Source organism: Sodiomyces alkalinus (assembly GCF_003711515.1).
Source record: "Sodiomyces alkalinus F11 unplaced genomic scaffold SODALscaffold_1, whole genome shotgun sequence".
Taxonomy (NCBI): Eukaryota; Fungi; Ascomycota; class Sordariomycetes; order Glomerellales; family Plectosphaerellaceae; genus Sodiomyces; species Sodiomyces alkalinus.
In genome coordinates, this window is record NW_021167079.1 from 4,089,252 (window position 1) to 4,108,146 (window position 18,895).

The 18,895-nt window shown below is 54.6% G+C and overlaps 7 protein-coding genes across 7 annotated transcripts; 3 read left to right on the forward strand and 4 right to left on the reverse strand.

Annotated features, from left to right (window-relative positions):
- The first annotated feature begins 203 nt into the window (after positions 1–203).
- On the forward strand, positions 204–2,798 carry SODALDRAFT_375020 (SURF6-domain-containing protein). The gene is made up of 3 exons (XM_028614722.1): positions 204–401; positions 522–605; positions 747–2,798. Exons 1-3 carry the CDS (start codon positions 381–383, stop codon positions 2,472–2,474), a joined length of 1,833 nt encoding a protein of 610 aa, XP_028470559.1. The 5' UTR covers positions 204–380; the 3' UTR covers positions 2,475–2,798.
- On the reverse strand, positions 2,604–3,417 carry SODALDRAFT_22839 (hypothetical protein). The gene has a single exon (XM_028607363.1). The coding sequence runs from the start codon at positions 3,140–3,142 to the stop codon at positions 2,732–2,734; it is 411 nt and encodes a 136-aa protein (XP_028470560.1). The 5' UTR covers positions 3,143–3,417; the 3' UTR covers positions 2,604–2,731.
- Positions 3,418–3,609: 192 nt separating this feature from the next.
- Positions 3,610–5,079, reverse strand: SODALDRAFT_336372 (Golgi phospho protein 3; the record flags this gene model as incomplete). Its single annotated transcript, XM_028612586.1, has 4 exons — positions 3,610–3,699; positions 3,804–4,255; positions 4,429–4,675; positions 4,816–5,079. 4 exons carry the CDS (start codon positions 5,077–5,079, stop codon positions 3,610–3,612), a joined length of 1,053 nt encoding a protein of 350 aa, XP_028470561.1.
- Positions 5,080–7,515: 2,436 nt separating this feature from the next.
- On the forward strand, positions 7,516–9,751 carry SODALDRAFT_268002 (translation initiation factor eIF-2A; the record flags this gene model as incomplete). Its single annotated transcript, XM_028607583.1, has 2 exons — positions 7,516–8,100; positions 8,195–9,751. The coding sequence occupies 2 exons, from the start codon at positions 7,516–7,518 to the stop codon at positions 9,749–9,751; spliced, it is 2,142 nt and encodes a 713-aa protein (XP_028470562.1).
- On the reverse strand, positions 9,744–11,692 carry SODALDRAFT_375023 (hypothetical protein; the record flags this gene model as incomplete). Its single annotated transcript, XM_028614723.1, has 9 exons — positions 9,744–10,082; positions 10,169–10,223; positions 10,306–10,341; positions 10,477–10,743; positions 10,867–10,936; positions 11,113–11,205; positions 11,367–11,445; positions 11,578–11,610; positions 11,674–11,692. The coding sequence occupies 9 exons, from the start codon at positions 11,690–11,692 to the stop codon at positions 10,000–10,002; spliced, it is 735 nt and encodes a 244-aa protein (XP_028470563.1). The 3' UTR covers positions 9,744–9,999.
- Positions 11,693–11,953: 261 nt separating this feature from the next.
- On the forward strand, positions 11,954–13,386 carry SODALDRAFT_392107 (hypothetical protein; the record flags this gene model as incomplete). The annotated part of the gene is made up of 2 exons (XM_028615252.1): positions 11,954–12,614; positions 12,669–13,386. Exons 1-2 carry the CDS (start codon positions 12,040–12,042, stop codon positions 13,384–13,386), a joined length of 1,293 nt encoding a protein of 430 aa, XP_028470564.1. The 5' UTR covers positions 11,954–12,039.
- Positions 13,387–14,477: 1,091 nt separating this feature from the next.
- Positions 14,478–18,026, reverse strand: SODALDRAFT_319365 (hypothetical protein; the record flags this gene model as incomplete). The annotated part of the gene is made up of 7 exons (XM_028609448.1): positions 14,478–15,588; positions 15,661–17,459; positions 17,530–17,595; positions 17,672–17,690; positions 17,749–17,807; positions 17,888–17,953; positions 18,024–18,026. The coding sequence occupies 7 exons, from the start codon at positions 18,024–18,026 to the stop codon at positions 14,478–14,480; spliced, it is 3,123 nt and encodes a 1,040-aa protein (XP_028470565.1).
- Between the last annotated feature and the right edge of the window lie 869 nt (positions 18,027–18,895).

Sequence of the window (18,895 nt, forward strand, 5' to 3'; positions counted from 1 at the left end):
AATTTTTGCTCACTCACTGTACCTAATGACTGCACATGCGGAGTACCTATGTACTCTGTGTATTACTCCGCATTCAAGGGAAAAAAGTTGTTTGGCGCCAAGATTTCACACAAGCGACATCTCCACAGGCCGAAAAAAGTTGCGAGATGCGTGTGAAAAAAAGCACTGGCCAACCCCATGGTGCAGATGAAAGTGAGCCCCAGTAAATTCTCAGGCAAGTCCAGCCTCAAGCCTTCTTTTTGCTGGTCTTCTTCAACCTCGAACCGCCGACCGCAGCCCATCTCCCTCTCTAAAGAGGCTGTCCATACAGGTTGGCTTCCTTACTAGAACGTACACCGGAAATCCTGCAGTGTAGACTTCTAGGGGAGAGTAATACCACAATGGCCGACTCTTCACTTCAGGTCGGTGATTATAGTTCCCTATCCAGGGCCATTTTACTGGGAAATACCTTCAGCATTGATCGACACAGATGCAAAAGAAGTCCAGCAAACATACTGACGCCTGTTATTTCTATGCTCTAGGACCGCTTACGCGAGCACGCGAAGGCATTTGATGGCCTTTTATCCCTTATTCCGGCCAAAATGTATTACGGAGAGGACAATTCGGTATGTCCCAAGCAGCTTATTCATTGTTTTGGCACTGCCTGCCCTGCCTGCTCCTGCCTGCTCCTGCCCTGCCTCCAATCCACTCTCTTTCAGCATGACTAGCTGGAGCAAAGACACTTACCAGTGCTGGTTCGTCCATAGGATCAATGGAATCGCAAGAAGCAGACCAAGGCAGAAGCCAAGGCTGCCCGCATGAGCAAGCTGGACCCCGACAGTGACCTCAACCGGAGTGCCAAAGAGGTTATGGAAGAGCGGGCAAAGAACAAGAGGAAGTTGCAGGAAATCCAGCGGGCAGAGAAGGAAGATGTCAACGACAATGACAATGGTGACGAAGTGATCCCTGGCGTAACAAAGGAGGTCCCTGGGGAAGGCCTGAGGAGAAAGGTTGAGGGGCCTCATAAGAAACAGAAGCTCGGCCAGGATGGTGACGAGGATCGAGAGCTGGAACCCCTCGCCAACGTCCCAGACGACAACCCCGCCGACATGACACAGGAGGAGCTGATGAGGGCTGCGAACCGGGACGGTAGGAAGGCGGAGCGCAAGGCGAAACAGGCAAGGAAGGCAGAGAAGAAAGCCCAGAAGAAGGCGGCTAAAGCAGCAGCGGCAGCAGCCAACAAGACAGGTGAAAAGGGAGACGAAACGGGAGACAAGGCCTCTAATGGGAAGCCGGCTCAGTCGAAGAAGCAATCCGGGAATACGAAGGCGACAAACACGGAGAAAAAGGCCGAGGATGAAGATGCTGATGACGGTTACGAAACGGTATCGGGCGAGTCTGATGCCGAAGAAGCCGACGCCGGAGACGCGAAAAAGACTGCCACCACTGGCGCCACGTCGACGAAATCTCCCGCGCCTGCGTCTGCTCCAACGGAAGCGGAGCCGAAACCCGCCGATTCGATCGATTCCAGCCCTAGATCAGCATCCCAATCGCCTGTTTTCGACGGCAATGACAACACAACAGCGCATCAAGCCGCATCCTCCACCGGTAACGAGGCGGCAAGTACCACGACATCAATCAACTCTACCGTACCACCGTCGGAAAAGCCTAAGCAGATCAAGATCCCACAAGACACTTCAGCCCTCAAAGCCCGCTTGGCTGCGCGCATTGCCGAACTGCAAGCGGCCAGGAAGGCCATCGGCCCAGATGGCAAGCCGATCCGCACGAGACAGGAGCTGATCGAGGCGCAGCGGGCGAGACAAGAGCAGCGGAAAGCGCACAAGAGAGAGCTGCGCCGACAGGCGAAACTCGAGGAGGAGCGGAAACGCGACGAAGCCCTTGCCTCCAACTCGCCCAGCATCATGTCGCCCGCGCTTGACCACCTCCTCGCCGACGAGGACGACGACGAGGGCGGGCCGACCGACTACGCCTTCGGACGGGTCGTCTTCAACGACGACACGCGGCTGTCGCGCGACCTCACGTACGAGCTACAGCAGAAGAAGAAGAAAGGACCGTCGGACCCCAAGACGGCGCTCAGCAAGCTGCAAAACCAGAAGAAGCGGACGGCGGCCCTGGACGAGGTCAAGCAGAATGACATCGCCGAGAAGGAGGCGTGGTTGATCGCGCGGCGGCGAGCCGAGGGAGAGCGCATCCGTGATGACGAGGCACTGCTCAAGAAGGCCGTCAAGCGCAAGGAGAAGCAGAAGAAGAAGACCGAACGGGAGTGGAAGGAGCGGTCCGAGGGCGTCCAGCGGGCCGTCCGGGAGAAACAGAAGAAGCGCGACGAGAACCTTAAGAAGCGTCGTGAAGACAAGAAGCTGGGCCGGGCTGGCCGCAAGGCTGTCGCTGCTGCGTCGGGCAAGAAGAAAGGACGGCCCGGGTTCGAGGGAGGCGGTCTTGGTATGGGCGGTGGCGGTGGGCGGAAGAAGAAATAAGTGGGATGACGGTAACGCGACCGAGAGCTCGGCTTATGGAAAACTGTAACTGACGATGCTTCTTTTTTTCATTTCCACGGCGTTGCGGCGTGTGGAACCATGACTTGAGGATGGGCAGGCAGGTAGTCCAGAATATCACATCCACGCAAATAGCACTATGGTGGTTCCTATCAATCAAGTCATCACCCCCCGTCAATCTCTTCACTTGGCTTAAGATTCACTATTCATTCCATGGGCCGGCCTCTTTCCATTCCTTTTCACATCAATCGACGAGTGAAGATTGTTTCAAAATGAACAAGAAGATAGGCAACGTTCTCGCGTACCGTGAACGCCAAGTTCCAACATACAGGTCTACTACATACTCTCTCTTGTCCTCTCATCTCCCCATTTCTGTCCCCGTTTGGATTCCTTTCCCTTTTCCGCTGGCCCCCAGATATCCTGTAGGAGAGTTGAGGACACATGAAGCAGAAGAAGAAAGAAAACAAACCCAAAAATAAATAAAATAAAAAGAACAGAAACGCATATGGTAATAGAAGAAAATAAGAAGAGGGAGAAGAAAAAAAGGAAAAAAAAAGGAAAAAAAGTATAAGAACTAGGAACCGAGATTGACTAAGGTAGACTGAGATAATGTCGGATTGACACGACTTCTTCCCCTGCCCACATTCCATTTCAGGGCAGAACAAACCAATCGACGCGGCGGGTAGGCAGCTCCAGGAACCGCTTATCCCCCGCAAAGCCGAAAGAACATGGCACAGCCCAATACAACTTTTTGTTTTCTTCCAGCCCTTTGTGCACAGGCCTAGTTTAACCCCCGATTGTGAGTAGAGGTCCAGGCCTTGTCCCCTCCCAGCCGTCGCCGCCGAATGTTAATAACTTGCCCCTGCCCCGTGGAATCCGATGGATGATCCTTGCCGTCCTGTTATTATGCGAGTTCCAGCGTTTCTTTCGTTGGGTCATGAAGAGGTGAGGCGAGCGTTTATTGAGAGGAGGTGAAAAAACCATGGGATCGAATGAGGGTGAGGGCGTATATAAAGTAAGCGTATCCCTAGTCTCTCGGCTGAAGAACGGTATAACGGATCGGGCGAGGAGGGAATCGACTAAGGGGATTGATTGAGGTCGCGAGCGAGCGTCATCTTTATAGCAGAGAATCGAGCCTCGTGAAAACGCTGAGACAGGCAGCGACGACCTCGAGTTGCAGCTCCTTATCTTTGTTGTTGTTTACTTCCTGTTACGTGCAGAGATAAGTGTCAGCACACTACACTGTAAGCTCCAGCAGAAAGCTGTAACACTTTTCTGCCCCGATTCTCGGACGAACCAACGGCGACGTACCTCGTTTATGAGCTGCGGCAGGTTAGCTCCGATACCGTTCCCGACGGCCTTCTTGCCAAAGGGCCACTGGCTGTAATCGGCGAGCAAATCGTCCGTCTGTGCAAAGGCGCGCTCGCGCGCCTCGTGTCCGAGAGTACTGAGGGCGTTCTCGAGCACGTTGGCAGCGTAGGCTGCGCAGACCATGGAGACAGTGCGGAGGCAACGGAAGTCGAGAGCCTCGGGCAGGAACTGGGACGATGGGAGGACGACGGTGCGCTGGGTGAGGACGTTGCGAACCCGACGGCGTATCTCGTCCTTTGCGCCGCCGTCGGCGACGGGGTGGGTTGCCATGTCAAAAAGAAGGAAATTGCGCTTTTCGGTACGGAGGATGCCCTTATCCACAAGACCTTTGGCAAGTCGCTCGCGGACCTGCTTTAGTTGATAGCCGATCTTCATCAAGTTCCATGTCTCGCCTATACCGGAGCGGGTAATAAGTGACGTTAGCAAGTCTATCTCTTCGAAATACCTGCTCTGTATTGGATAATGGGGAAAAGAAGAGAAGGGAAGGGGAATGCATAACAGGGACAAGGTATGGTTCCAACAGCGGTTTCTTAGCCCCAACTGGCATGGGTCGGAGAGAACATACCGCTCATCAGGTCGATCCAGTCGCTGACGCTCATCTTCTCGCTCTGCTTCATCATCTTAAGGGCCTCGTCCAGGAGGACTTCGCCGGTGAGGGTGTCGTCGATGACCTCAATGAGGCGGTCTGCAAGAGGGAATCGTCGCCGCGAGGGATCCTTCTGCATGCTGACGCGACCACGGAAGGCGAGTTCGAGAACGATGCAGCCTCTCAATGCGTACGAGATGTTATCGTTCCAAAACGAGAGGTAGCCCTAGTGGAAAGGAAGGGGGGGAAAAGACGTCATGGTTAGCTTCCGGCTGTATGTATGTATGCCAAGACCAAGGCGGACAGAAGGGTAAGGTACACAATGCATATCGTGGCGGGAGTAGAGGTAGGGCCACCTATCCATACCTGCTTGTCTTTGAGGCCCAGGAGGAGGACCTCTTCCATGAGGGTCAGCTTGGGCTGCTTGCTCCGTTCGGCGCTCTCGCTGATGTCGCGGGGGTCGAAGGCGATCTTATGGCCGTTCTCGGTGCTCTCGTAGCTCGTCTCAGGGGCGCTGTCGCGGAAGTTGCTGGAGCTGTTGTTGCGGCTAGCCCCGTTGCTGCCGCCTTCGCCGCCCGCGTCCCCACCGCCGGCGCCGCGGCGTCGAGTTAGGCCACCTGTGGATGCCATGATCTATCTGTAAAAGCGAACTGGTTCTTGGAAGTGAGGGATGGCGAGGGGATTGTCTGTGGAGGTTGTCGACGTCGGAGGACCGGGTCTCTTCTTTTTAGGGGTCCAGACAGGGGAGAGACCAAGTGTGGTTGGTGGTGAAGTGGCTGAAAGAAAAAGAGCGGGTATTTTATTAGGTGGTGTTTGGTAGTGCAATATCTCGAGCGACTCGAGATCGGCGTGGCCTGGCCCTCCCTGGATGCAGAGACCTAAGGGATGGCTCGAAAAGTGGCAGCGCGCTGTGCTTGTTGAGACGGGAAAAGAACGAGTCTGGAAGATGGATCGTCAAATCGTTCTACGGTTGCATTTGGGGCGGGTAGGTAGCTCAGAGACCTTCGCAGAAAGTGATCTAGTCTTCGAATCTACCTGGTACCCAATTGGAGAGGTCGAGAATCGATGGGTAGAGGGACCGAAGACAGGATGGTCAGTCTTTGTGTCGTGTTCGCGTTGCCCCTTGAAGTTGCGTCTCTGCCCTTTTTCCCTGTATGCGTAGAAGGGATGGGGGCCAGCCAATTTCTCTCGCATCAGCTTGCATTTGCAACAATGTCCCCGTCCCCTTGCACCGCCTCGTGCACGTGCCATTTGAAGCCACATTTCCATGGGGCTGAATATGTACACGTGTACCTTGGTATGGAGACAGACAGGTAAGGTACAGGGGTGATTGGGTGATTAAGGTTTGGGACGAGTCTCTGGCTCAGGTACGTACATACTTCGTTCGATTGGGATATATTTGAACGACCACATGGAATATTAATAAAAGAACCGAGTTCACCAGGAACAAAGCCAATTCATTAGAGGAGCTAATGAAGCAAAGCAGAAAGTGAGTCAGATGGACCTGTAGCGGTTGAAAATATCGATGGGCCTTCTTCGAGTATTTTCATCAGTGACCATGATTGCCTCACGATTGTATCTCGGTGGTATTATATGTCTACCCTACTTCTCTGCCCTGGTCTATTCCTCCGACGCTTAAACCCGACTGCTATGAACCCCGGGTGACAGTGACCTGAAGCCGACAAACATCTATTCTGACTCGTAATTCTCTGATTCAGGATCTTCACATTCGGGGAAGATCCATGGGATATGGAATCAGGTAGTCAGACAGACGCCCATGCAAAGTCGATGAGGATGGGCACAGAAGAGCAACTCCGAACAGCAACTCCTAGACGTATCACCCAGCGAGACCAGAGTTCTTTTAGTTTTAGAGTAGCGACAAGGCAGAGAACCTGCGAAAGCCCTGAGGCTGCCGAGACACCATCAACTTGAATAAAAGCTAGGAGTTATAAGGACATGGTGGGGTGTGAATATACTTCGTAGATGCCTAAGGTACCTACCTACCTTCGGTACCCCACCCACCTAATGGTACCTATGTGGCATGTCTTGGTCTCTCCTCGCGTGACTTAACGACTCCTACTGCACCGCAGGATTTCTCCTCGACGAGTCCTTGATTTCATCCCTGAGACTGACCAAGTCGGATTTCTCCAGGTAGGGGAAGTACTTGGGTTAGGTACCTTAGGTGCCCAAAGGCCAAAGGGGTCCCCAAACAAGGTACCTACCTTACCTTACGTACATAAGGTACGAAGTACCTCGTGCATGAAACTTGAATCTCCACTCACGGTAGACAAAGGTCTAGCCCATAACGGTGATTGGTGTAAAATGCTTGTTACATTCTAGTCTGGGCCAATCGAGAAGGCAGTGCGTGCAGAAAGGCAAAAGGAAAGAAGAAAAAAATCCCCCTAAAAAAAGCCTCCAAAAAATTCAACGCCAAAGTACCCAGTTACATAGACTATGACCTGACTACCGTCGACTACCGTTCTTCCTCAAACTCTTCCCTCTTTTTTTTCTTCTTCCTTTTCCTCCTTCCCCCAGTCCCCAACCACACACACACCGGTTCGCGCCAACCGTCCCTGAGGGTGCTTCGTGCCTTTGGCCCTTCTTCTCCTCCCTTTTCACGTTCTTTCGATTGTTTCTTCCCTTCTCCTCTCCCCGAGTTACACCGATTCCTTTCTGATTTGGTATCCTTCGGCTCGGCTGACCATCCTTCGGATTGATCACTTGGGACCCCGATCCAACAACAAACAACCAACGCGTCACTTTCGGGTGTATCTTCTTCCTCTGCTCGCTGACTTGCTGACTACCGAAAAACAACGTGACAAAACTCCCGACAAAGTCACAAGCAGTCAACCGCGAAGAAACCTCCAAAAGAAAAGACGTCGTGGCAGGTGTGCTGCAGGTCTAAGGATCGCTCCGAAAACCATACAAGAACTCAAGGACTCGACGATTCGACGACTAAAAAAACAACAACGAAATCATCAAGCTGACCCCGTCCCACTACCAAAGAACGTTCTCCCCCGCCTCTAAACAGCTCTGCAATCGATTCTCGCTGTACTTTCACTAGTCATGGCGTCTCCGTTGCAGTTTGCCTACCGAACTCAGAAGGGCATCGGCATCACTGATGCCGCCCCCGCCTACGAACCGCTTCCTGGGTTCACCAAGCCCGAAGGGAACCTCCGGTGTTGTGCTTACTCTGGCTGTGGTCGCTACTTCGCATGGGCCGATCCGCAGTCCGTGACCGTTGTCAGCGCCTCCGACGGCCAGGTCATCGTGACCATCCCCATCCTCAACGTCTATGAGCTGGGCTTCTCACCACTTGGCACTTTCCTCGTCACTTGGGAGCGCCCTGGGAAGGACGAGAACGGCGACGCTACCAAGAACCTCAAGATCTGGCGCACCGTCGAGGAAGGCGTCCAGGGCCCCGACAAGCAGCCACTGGGCTGCTACGTTCAGAAGGCGGCAGGAGGTTGGAACATCCAATACACTGCCGACGAGAAGTTTTGCGCCCGGGTTGTCACCAACGAGGTCCAATTTTACGAAAGCCATGATCTCCGCACCGTGTGGAACAAGCTCTGCATCGAGGGCGTGGCGGACTTTGCGCTCTCCCCCGGTCAGACGCACTCTGTTGCCGTCTTTATCCCTGAACGTAAAGTGCGCATCTCGTCCCCCCCGTCTCTCTTTCTCTCTTTCCTTTTGCCGGAGTTTGCTTGAAGCTAACGTGTATTTTGTTTCTTCCTTTCTTTAGGGACAACCCGCTGCTGTCAAGGTGTACCACGTACCTCAGTTCACCCGTCCCGTTTCGCAAAAGACCTTTTTCAAGGGCGACAAGGTGCAGCTCAAGTGGAACCAGAAGGGCACTGCTCTTCTCGTCCTCGCGCAGACGGACGTGGACAAGACCAACAAGAGCTACTACGGCGAGACGACGCTGTACCTGCTGGGCGTAGATGGCAGCCTCGATGCGCGCATCAGCCTCGACAAGGAGGGGCCGATTCACGACGTCACATGGTCTCCCAACTCGAAAGAGTTCGGCGTGGTGTACGGATACACGCCGGCGAAGACGACCATCTTCAACCAGCGGGCGGTGGCGACGCATTCGTTCCCGATCGGGCCCCGCAACACGATTATTTTCTCTCCGACCGGTCGGTTCGCGCTGGTCGCTGGCTTCGGTAACCTGACGGGCCAGATGGACATATATGATCTCGAAAAGGACTTCCGCAAGGTCTGCACCATCGAGGGCGGCAACCCGAGTCTCTGCACATGGAGCCCCGACAGCCGCTACATCATGACGGCGACCACCTCCCCACGTCTGCGCGTGGACAACGGCGTAAAGCTGTGGCACGTAAGCGGCGCGCTCATGTACGCCGAGGACATGGTCGAGCTGTACAACGTTCTCTGGAGGCCTCTGGACCCTGCCACCGTGGCCGGGGGAGACGTGTTGAACCCCGTCCCTGCCCCTCACGCGTCGGCGACCAAGTATCTGGGCTCGGTTAAGACGCCGAGCAAGCCCGCAGGCGCGTACCGGCCGCCCGGTGCGCGCGGTCTGGCGACACCGCTGCACTTCAAGCGGGAGGATGAAGGCGGGGCGGCGCACGTGGTCGGGAACGGCATCCCATCCATCGGCCTCAACGGCTTTGGGCGGGCGCGGCGCACGGTGCCTGGTGCGGAGCCAGGTCAGTCGGTACCCGGTGCGGTACCGGCCGTTCCGGGCGCCGAGCCTGTCGAGGGCAATGAGAATTTGTCCAAGACGGCACAGAAGAACAAGAAGAAGCGGAATCGGAAGCCGAAGGACGGTGAAGGCAACAGGGAGGGCAGCGCGGCGGGTAATGGTGGTAGTGGTGGTGCCTCGTTGGCGCCGCCGACGAACGGGCGCGAGCACGGAAACGGGTTCGGTAACAACAACGACAGGCGCAGCCCTGAGCGACGAGGCCAGGGCGGCAATCAGAACGGCAACCACCGTGGCCACCGGAGCCAGTCTAGGAACCCGAGCGCGCGCCGTAACAGGAGCAACACGACGCGTGGGCAAAACGGAAATGCGAATGGCAACGCGGTACAGCCGACCTTGGCGCCTCCGGCGGCGGCGGCGGCGGCGGCGGCGACAGGAGCCGAGAGCGAGGCGGCCAGCAATGGCGCGGACATGAGCCAAAATCCTAACGCGAAGAAGGTTCGGAGTCTGCAGAAGAAGGTGCGGGCGATTGAGGACCTGGAGATGAGACTTGCTGGAGGCGAGAAATTGGAGGATACGCAGATGAAGAAGATTGCGACCAAGGCGTCAGTGTTGAAGGAGCTTGAGGTTCTGGAGTAAGGTGTGGGTGAAGAAAGGAGGGGGACGCTGCATGACAATGACAACTTGTGGGAGGGAGCATCGATGGGTGTAGACGATGGTCATGGGTCAAGAAGAGAGCGATTTAACGACGTAGAGGGAGTTTGCATGGCTAGGCATTCGGCGACAGGATAAAGTGAGCCTGCCAGGCTGGCGTTCTTCGGGGTTCTCACGGTATTAAAGGAGGACTGGAACCGTCTTGCAATAGCCTGGTCCCGGGGGCGCCCTCTTCAGTAGGTAAATTTCATATACTGGCGGTTCACGTCAAGTAGACTGATGTCTTCGAAGTTGCCCAAACTTGTTCGGTCCGGGCCTTTCTGTGATCATTTTTCCTCCGCCGTGTTATATGAACAAACCTATCGTCGACCCGCGCCACGTCCACCGACTTAGATTGCGCACCTTTCTGCGACGGGACCTCAAGAACCTCGAGATGGCGCGCTTTTCGTGGGTATTCCTACCTGGTGTCACTACGAATACTCCCACGCGACGCTTCCTTGGTTTGGCGGAATTTCGTATAAATTACGACCCATACCCACTGAGAAACTCGGGATCTTTGCCTGGGGGTTCTTATTCTTCAGGGTTTGAATAAACGGGCGGGGGTTCTATAATTAGATAGATATATTTTCTCGGGAATAGACGGGAATAACTATTATGAAAGAGCCCAGGTTGACGGCAATAAAAGTCCAGCTATAATAATTAGAGAGCACCCAGTTATTACGCATCCAAATAGCAACGTCAGCAAGGTCACCACCAGGTGAAAGTCGCTCCAACCTCGCTCTCTTCTCCTCCGCATTCTCTGACTTGTTCTGTAATTTTATTATTTCCCAATCTGTGAGCGATTGGACAGACTCGCCGGCTCGATAGACGACAACGCCAGTCGGTAGCGGCGCTTCCACTTTGTCGTCTTCGGGCGGCCGGGGCCCGGGGACCATTAACCATAACCCGCCACCAGAACTGCCGACGCCTTTCACCATCTCGAAGATGGTTCAGCTCGGCGAGGAATATTCCGAACAGGGCCACCAGAGGTCCATAACCGGTGTATAAAAGTTCCCTAAGCTGCTTCGCAGGCTATGGTGGTTGTTGATCCTCTAACGAACGTGGGATAATATGGGGTATTGATTGATGTTGTATGAGTGGATGTGAGGCGAAGTATGGTGTGTATTGATGCTGTGTGAATGAATGTAACGACCGTCTAGCTATGTCGAAGCAAGGGGCAAGAAGTGTCGATAGTGAGAGCGAACGACGGGAAGAATGATAGAATCAATCGGAAGTACGGTTACTGGGGGGTGCTAATGAAATGATGAGCGACTTTACACAAGTGATGGAGTGGTGAGTGCTCATACGATGCGACCTGTGATAGAGTATGATGATGTTCGTCTGTCTTCGAGTCGATCTCAAACGAACCATTGCGCAGAGAGTGTGGTGTAGCATGAGACCTGGTGAGTCAGTGAGACTGAAGCGAAAGGTGTAAGAAATATATATATATTTTAAAAAAGAAGAAGAAGAAGAAGAAGAAGAAGAAGGAAGACCAGGGTAAGACATGTGATGATGAGTGATACGGTTGGACCGCTTGTTGTTATGTCGAGGTTTTGTTTACAGGAGCCGGCCGCGGGCGCGGGGTTTTATAACAAGGTACTCAGAACCCATCCCCATGGCAAGCGAGCTGATGATCTGATCTGGCCATCAGACGGAAGGCAGTACCGGTCAAGCGCCGATCCTGCCCGGTCTTACCCAGTTATACCTACCCGATTAAGATAGAACCAGGGCCGACCTTCGCCTACCTTACGTCCTTACCTACTCCGTCTCACTCCTGCCGTTTAAAGTGAAGCAGAGTGCTGCCACTGTTGGCGTTACAGCCCACCAGGTCCAGCAATTAGTTTAGCGGTTGGGGTTCGCTTTCCAACTGGCAGGCACGCATCCCATAGTCGCGATGTTCTAGAGTTATTACGAGGCAAAGAAACCATAGCCACAAAAACTGAATCAGAGTTGGTGGCGGTAGCCAGGTGAAGTGGCAGCAGCCGCCGTATAGTCCTTTGCCACTAAGCTACAGGCTACCAGAATAGATTAGAGTTCCAATAATCACATGTCGGTATATCGTGCCCTGGGCGTTGGAAGACGGAGTATATATAACATGTTCTAGACAGATCCCCAGGGCCCAAACTTGGTTCTGCTTGCCATCACGAACAGATTCAGCCCAGTCACCGCACGCTCGGTCTTTCCCTTTTCTCTCACCTTTCCGCAGTTGCCAGTCGGTATCAAGCTCTTCGATCATGGCACCGAACAAAATGCGTCTGTTTTCAAAGACGCCGACACTTCTGAATCTCTGGCACCGACTCCGTGGTCGCCAACGACTACTACAGCCCGACACGGATCCCGTCTGCAACATTCTCGAGCAGCCAATCGACATCATCATACTCATCATAGAAACGATGCCCATGCCGGACCGTCTGATGCTGGCCCAAACCTGCCGCGCTTTGCGCACGATCGTCTTCGAGATCCCGGCATGCCTGTCTAACCAGCGACACGTCGCGGGGGGATCACTCCAGAACCTGATGACGGCCGACGAACAGCTCGACTACCTTTTCATTCTGACACGCGATCGCATAGACAGCTGGGTCTGCGACCGTTGCGTGGCTGTCCACCCCGTAGACCTAGACAGTGCAGAGATAGGCACCAAGTTCACCAGGTGGCAAACCGCCTGCCCCAAAGCCTTGAAAGGAGATGCCTACATCCTATTTGATGACGCATGGGAGAACTACCTCAGGCTTGAAGTGAGGCATGATCACGTCCAGACGGCTCTCAAGTGCATTAGGCATTGGGACATCATCGACCGGGACCGCCGAGAGTACGTGCAGAAGATCCTAGGGGCGTTTGTTCAGCACCCTTGGCCATTTCACAGGTTTCTCCGTGTTCCCGACCCGGTTACAAATGACTGCTGGGTGCATCCCAAAGTCGTCAACGACCCTGCGTTTCCCGCTGGATCTCGCCGCCTCAAGTTCGTTATGAAGGCTACTGGTACATGTTACCATGAATCCGGTAGGGATATCAATCTCTCGACCATTCCGTACTTACGGGCGTGCGTTCACTGCTTGTACGAACCGGTGGTCTGTCTCCTGAACCTCGACAGCACCATGTCCGGCTATCAGCCCCTCTGCGAGATGGCCATGGACGCCTGGATAAGAAACGACGGTACACCGACGTTTGGAGCGTGCTCCATGTGCGCAACCGACTTTGCCATACACTTTACGCGGCGCTTCCCGCGGAAGGCCGTTCTGCAGATATGGCAGGATCTCGGCGGTGAAGGGTCGATGACGGATCGTGCGTGGAGGGCACGGCAAGAGATTCCTTACCGCATCAAGAATCAACCAAGTAAGAGGCCGTCTGTACGGCACCACCATGAGCCCGGGAGCGTCATGAGATTGTACGAGGAGGGCCAGGCCCTGGTATACACATGGAACCACCCTGAGGAGCACACGTTCGATCTTCTTCGGCTTGCTAGCCAGCGTCGTTTCCATGTTGCAGATCCGCTAGACGAGAGGATACTGTCCGAGGAACAACATATCTACAAGATGAGTATAGCGGGAAACGTGGAAGGCTGGAGCATTCATGATATTTGATTGAGAACGTGGGGAAGACTCTCTCGACCTGTCATAAACTAAGAATAATTATGTATATAAGGACTCGCACCGTTTGTAACTTGACACAATACACACACGAGATTTCCGCCCCAGTCATGATTGTCACCACAAGTGCTAGTTTGACGTGTAACAGCTCGCAGAGGCAGACAACCAATAAATCACAAGCAAAGGAATGACGTAGCAATCGATGAGAAGGATCAGATCACAGGTAGATGAAGTCTGAATTAAAGTTCGAATAAATAAGAGGTCGACCCAAGGTTGGTTCACATTTACTTACTAAGGTACCTTAAGGTAGTATTATCCGTAATCTGAATGGGGAAGGGGTGTACAACGTACACACCTGAGCTGCGGTATCCTAAAGGGGCCAAAACCTTCTACTTCGCCATGATATATCGTACCTGCCTAAAGCATCAACATACCTACCTGGTATCTACAGTGGCCTGAGAAAAGGACTGACAGTGACGACTGACTGTAGAAGCTTTTGCCGTAACTCTGTATCTACCACACTAAACTTTATACACAGACCGAGTCGTAATCCGTACGTCGTACCAACCAACTGATCAGAGAGATCTGGTCGACGCCTCTGGACATAAATACGCGTTCCCGCCTCGATCCTTTCTCATATTTCTTTCTTCCCTTCTCCACGCTATCTTCTTTTGCCGCTCGTTAACTCAGGTGGTAGTATTCGACCGATCCCGTCGTTTTGCCAAGTGCACCGCTGTCTCGTTCGTTCTCACAGTCGACACTTGCCACTCGCTTCGTCATAAGCAGATAGCCGTTCCGTTCGTTCACGCAACTGAAGATAATCCTTTGTATGTTTCGCCCATACTAGGTACACAACCAAGAAGGAAAGATGCCGCTGGATGCATGCAAGGCAAAAGTAAAACCATAAACCACTCCATGCCTCCTAGTCCTCGTCTCTCTCTTTTTTTGGGTTTGGTATCCGTCCTATTCCATATAACGCCATCGTGTGGAGAAGAATTCTCCCCGCCACGGAACCTGGATGTACTGAAACACATGCGCGTCGTTGAAGCCATCCGGCACTGTCTTCTCCGCATTGCGAAATCTGCTCATTTACGCCGTCGAGTTTTCGGCGCAGGCGCCGGTTCGGGGGCCGATTCCGCCGCCTGCCGCTTCTTGGTCGGTTTCCGGGTGCGCGGCGGCGGAGGGGGTTCGGAGTGCAGATGGCCGAGTTCCTCCACGGCCGTGGTGTTCTCCCACACCAAGCAGCGATAGTGCGTCGTCGGCTCGGGGGTCTGCCGCAGTCGCGTCCGCGAGGCCACGCCTCGCTTCGACTCCTTCGGCTCCTCCCCGTTGTTGTTGTCGTTGTTGTCGTTGTTCGTCTCCGCTGGCGTAATGTACTTCTTCCGGTTCTCCATGTTCTTCGCAATCTTGTCGCGGAAATTCAGCAGCTCTTTTCGCAGCTTGCTCTCGTTCAGCCCGCGCGGGTCGAGCCATCGGATGAGGTTGTCCACCTGTTCCGGCTCGCTGTAGTAGCCCCATTGTCTCGCCGTGTAGACGCTCGTGGGTCCTTCTTCCATCTCCTTCCGCTCGGGAACCGTCATAGCGAACTTGGCCTTGTATTCGTTTTGGTATTCCGGCGCAAGATCGATGTAGCCCTCTCGCTCCAAGTCGTCCGGGCCCTGCACCCAGATGCAGCCGTTGGCGTAGCCTGCCGAGGCTGTGGAGCTGTCGGGCAATCCGCCATAGGGCATGCCGTTGCGCTCGAACCAGTAGTACCGGTTCCAGAACCGATCTTTACCCAGGACGCGCGTACGAGGGCAGTCGGCTTCTCTGAGGTCGTTGTCAATGATGCCGATTTGCTCCTCACAATTCTTTATCAAGTCTTCCTTCTTCTGGATGTCCTTCAGGAGCTTGGTGAATTGTTTTGACTGCTTGGGGACCTTGGCAGCTTCGGCCGCCGCCTTCTCCTTGCGTTCCTGCTCCTCCTTGCGCTTTCGTTGCCGTTCGGCAGCGCGATCGTTCAGCCTCCGGCCCTGCCTCTTCGATGAACCGTCCTCACCAGATTCGGACACCTCCCCATCCCGGGTTGCTGGAGAGCCAACGTCTGCTGATTTGGATTCGTCATCCGGCTTGGAGGGCTCAGGGGGCGGAGAGGGTGGCATATTTTCGGGAAGAAGAATCTTGCGCTGATCATTTAGCGCCCGCAGCTCCTCAATCCTGTGAGCCATCACTCGTTTTAGCCTATACCTCACCCCAAGTATTGACGGGAATAGGGAATCTGAGACTCACGCTTGTTTCTTCTGCCTCTGCCACTCAATCTTCTCCTTTCGATACGAGGTCATTTGCTCGCTGCAGTCCTCCATGTACGCCCGGATAGCCCTGGCCCGGGTTGTGAGTATGCAGATAATCTGCAAGGCTTCGACGCGGTAATCGAGGCCAAGGCTGGCGTAGTTTTGGAGCACCGTCTCCTGCGTCGGCTCCTCGCCAGGGGGGACGAGCCGGGCAAGCAACTCCTCACACCGTTCCTGCAGACGCTCATCCTTGGAGAGCTGATGAAGCAAACCAACCATGATCCGTTGCCACCCGCCGTCCTTGAAGTTGCGCTTGCGCAGATGCTCAACCCATTCAAAATCCTCAAGGAGATCCTCCGCACGGTGCTTGACTTGGGCTGCCGCCGCCTCCAGCTCGGCTGCCCTGGCTTCGGCTGCCAATCGCTCGGCTTCGGCTTTGGCCAGACTGCTTCTCGTTGCACGCGCAGGCGGCTTGTCCTCGTCGGGTGTTGGCGACCGGGCCTCTTCCTCTGCCGCGTCTTCCTCATCCTCGTCATCGTCCTCGTCCAGTTCGGGCAGCGGGACGTTGACTTTGCCCCCCTCCGCTTCCGAGCTCACAAGGATTTTGAGGACCGCGCAATGGATTTCTTCGAAAAGCTGAACAGGCGTCTCTTCCGAAGCAACGTGCAATGCCTCCACATAATCGTCAAACGTGAACGAATCTAGCTTGAAGATTTCGCAATAGACATTGAGCGTGTCCCAAGTTTCTAACAACGGGCCTATCGATCTCATCGAAATGTGTCTCACAACATCGTTGGGTTCCTTCAGGTCGTTGTCGCTGCGGCTTGTATTCGGCCCGCTCGGCACGTCGTTGCACATAAAGGCTAGTGGCGGCCTGATCTTGTCTGGCCGTGGTTCCAGCTCAAGGTCTTCGATCGGATACTTCGGCGGCGGCGGCGGTGGAGGAGGGGGTTCTGGGACCGTCACAGGGTGAAGTGGAGGATCGGAGTTGCGGAAGCTTGGGAGCTGAAAGGGGTTCCCGGAAATCTGGGTGTGGAAGATGCCCTGCTCGGGGCCGTTCAGCAGAGCACGGGGGTGCTTCATGTCGTGGGGGAAGTGAGGCGGCTGCTGATGCGGCGGATGGTGCTGTAGTTGGCTCTTGTGGCCCTTGTTAGAGGACGGTTTGAGCTCCGGAAGACGCGCTGGGCCTGGCTGAAAAGTCCCGCTTATGCCGTTTGCCGTCGCCTCTTTTGGCCGGGATTGCTGAGATTGCGGTTGCTGGGGTTGGGAAGCGCGTCTTTGGGCCTGAAGCTGCTTCCTCTCTTGGAGCTTGGTGTCGTAGCGGAGGTGCGGGGGGATGCGTGTGTCTATATGATACATAGTCGCGTAGTCATGCTTGACAAGCCAGGGAGCGCCGTTCCAGGCCTCGCGGGTTACAGTTTGCTTGACGAAGGACCGCAGGACCGCCTTGGTCCAGGTCTTGCGATCACGGAAGAGGTTGCTGTCGTCAACCACGGTCTCGGCATCGTCTCGGCCATCAATGCTGACATAGTATTTAGTCGTCGGCGGCCTGACCGAGCCATCCGGCAGCAGCTTGTGCGGAAAGCGCGTCTTCTCTCGGACCACGCCCTGTTGTCTTTCGCCATTGGGCAGCTTGACCGTGACAGTCTCTCCAGGGTAAAAGTCGGTGCGGAAAGCTTCGAAGATGTTATCGACAAGCGTATCGATTCGAGAAACGGTCTGGAACTGGACGTTGCGCAGTACAGGACCCTTGAGGACTTCGGGAAAGGCTTCTTCAACTTCTTGGGCGCCGGCGCGCTGCGATCCATAAGGGTTAGTCAGAGAGGCCAGATGAGAGGATTGGTGGAATCAGAGCCAGAATGCGTACCTCGCTCTTGAGGGCTTCAAAAAAGGTCAAGCCAGAGTGGCCCGTGATCTGACAGTTGAAGCGACGCTGGAGAAACGGGTGAGTGAGCCTGTGAGACTTGACCGGAATGACTACTCCCCACGATACAAAAAACGAGTCTTACCTGCCTGTAGAAATCCATCCTGGGTGAAGGTCAGCTTGCTGAGACACGTCTACATGTCCACCATATGGTCCTCTTACCTGGCGAGATAGTCTTCATAGCGGGTGAAGATCTCCCCAGTTTGGGGTATATGCCAAACCTAAGTAAGCAGTGGCGTTAGCAACGCAGGCTTCATGGTGGTCGACATCACGCGGCATCCCTAGAGTAGGCGCGACGAACCTCGGCATTGTCGTCCTTGACTTCGGCTGGTGGAAGGAATCGCACCGGTTTGCGCTTGAAGAGAACCTGGGAGAAACCAGTCAATAACTGATGCTCCGCAGTAGAAAATATAATATTCGAGCTGCCAAAAACATACCATGGTATCAGTGGAAGATTACGATTGCATTGTCCAAACCAAGGGCAGAATACCGAGGAGGGAGGAGTAATCGATCGAAATTCGAGAATGGCGGGTTGAAGCTCAGCCCCTGGTCCTAGCAACCCTCTTGCCCAGCCGAAACTGGTAGGAATCGCATGAAAGAAGGGATGTGCTCGCTCGATTTGCGTGTCGCGTCGAAGGCAGTCGGCAGGATGTGGTGGGACCCTAGGTCGTGCGTGTCGGTCTCGAGCCGGGTTCTGGGGCAAGTGAAGAGTAAAAGTCGCGACAGGAGAGGGGATGCGCGTCGCGGAAGGCGGCCAAGCAGGTCGAAGCTGTACTATCTGGGGCGAGGCAGGCACCGAGAGCACCGTGGATGGCTTATGGGGAAGCTACTGTATGTAGCTGCTTCCCGAGACGCGGCGTGGCGGAGAAATGTGGGCGGATCGTAATGATTCTGGTTGAAGAAGGTATCCAAGAGCCCTCCTGTTCTAAATCGTCTATCCAGAGCCGAAAGGTGTGGTCGATCCGTGGGGGGGGGGAGATCGTGGTCAGGTACTGATGTGGCCGTGGTGCTGGTGCAGAGTGGTGAGTGGTGAGAAGTGGAGGTGGAGGTGGAGGTGGAGGAGGGAAAGAGGGCAAAAACATTGAGCTGCCTTGTGGGAGAGGAGGAAGAGAAAGATTTAAGAGGAGAAGAACGGAAGCACGGGAGGAGACGGCATTGGGGGGTGGCCGACTGGGGGTCGGCGCCGCTTGTCCTATCCACCACCCTTGTACTTTGATGCCGTTAAGTACAAGGGACCGGATGTCACCCATGGCTGGGTTCTGCTAGGTAAGGTACTTGAGGCTTGAGAAAAGTTAGCTTTGGGGGGGGG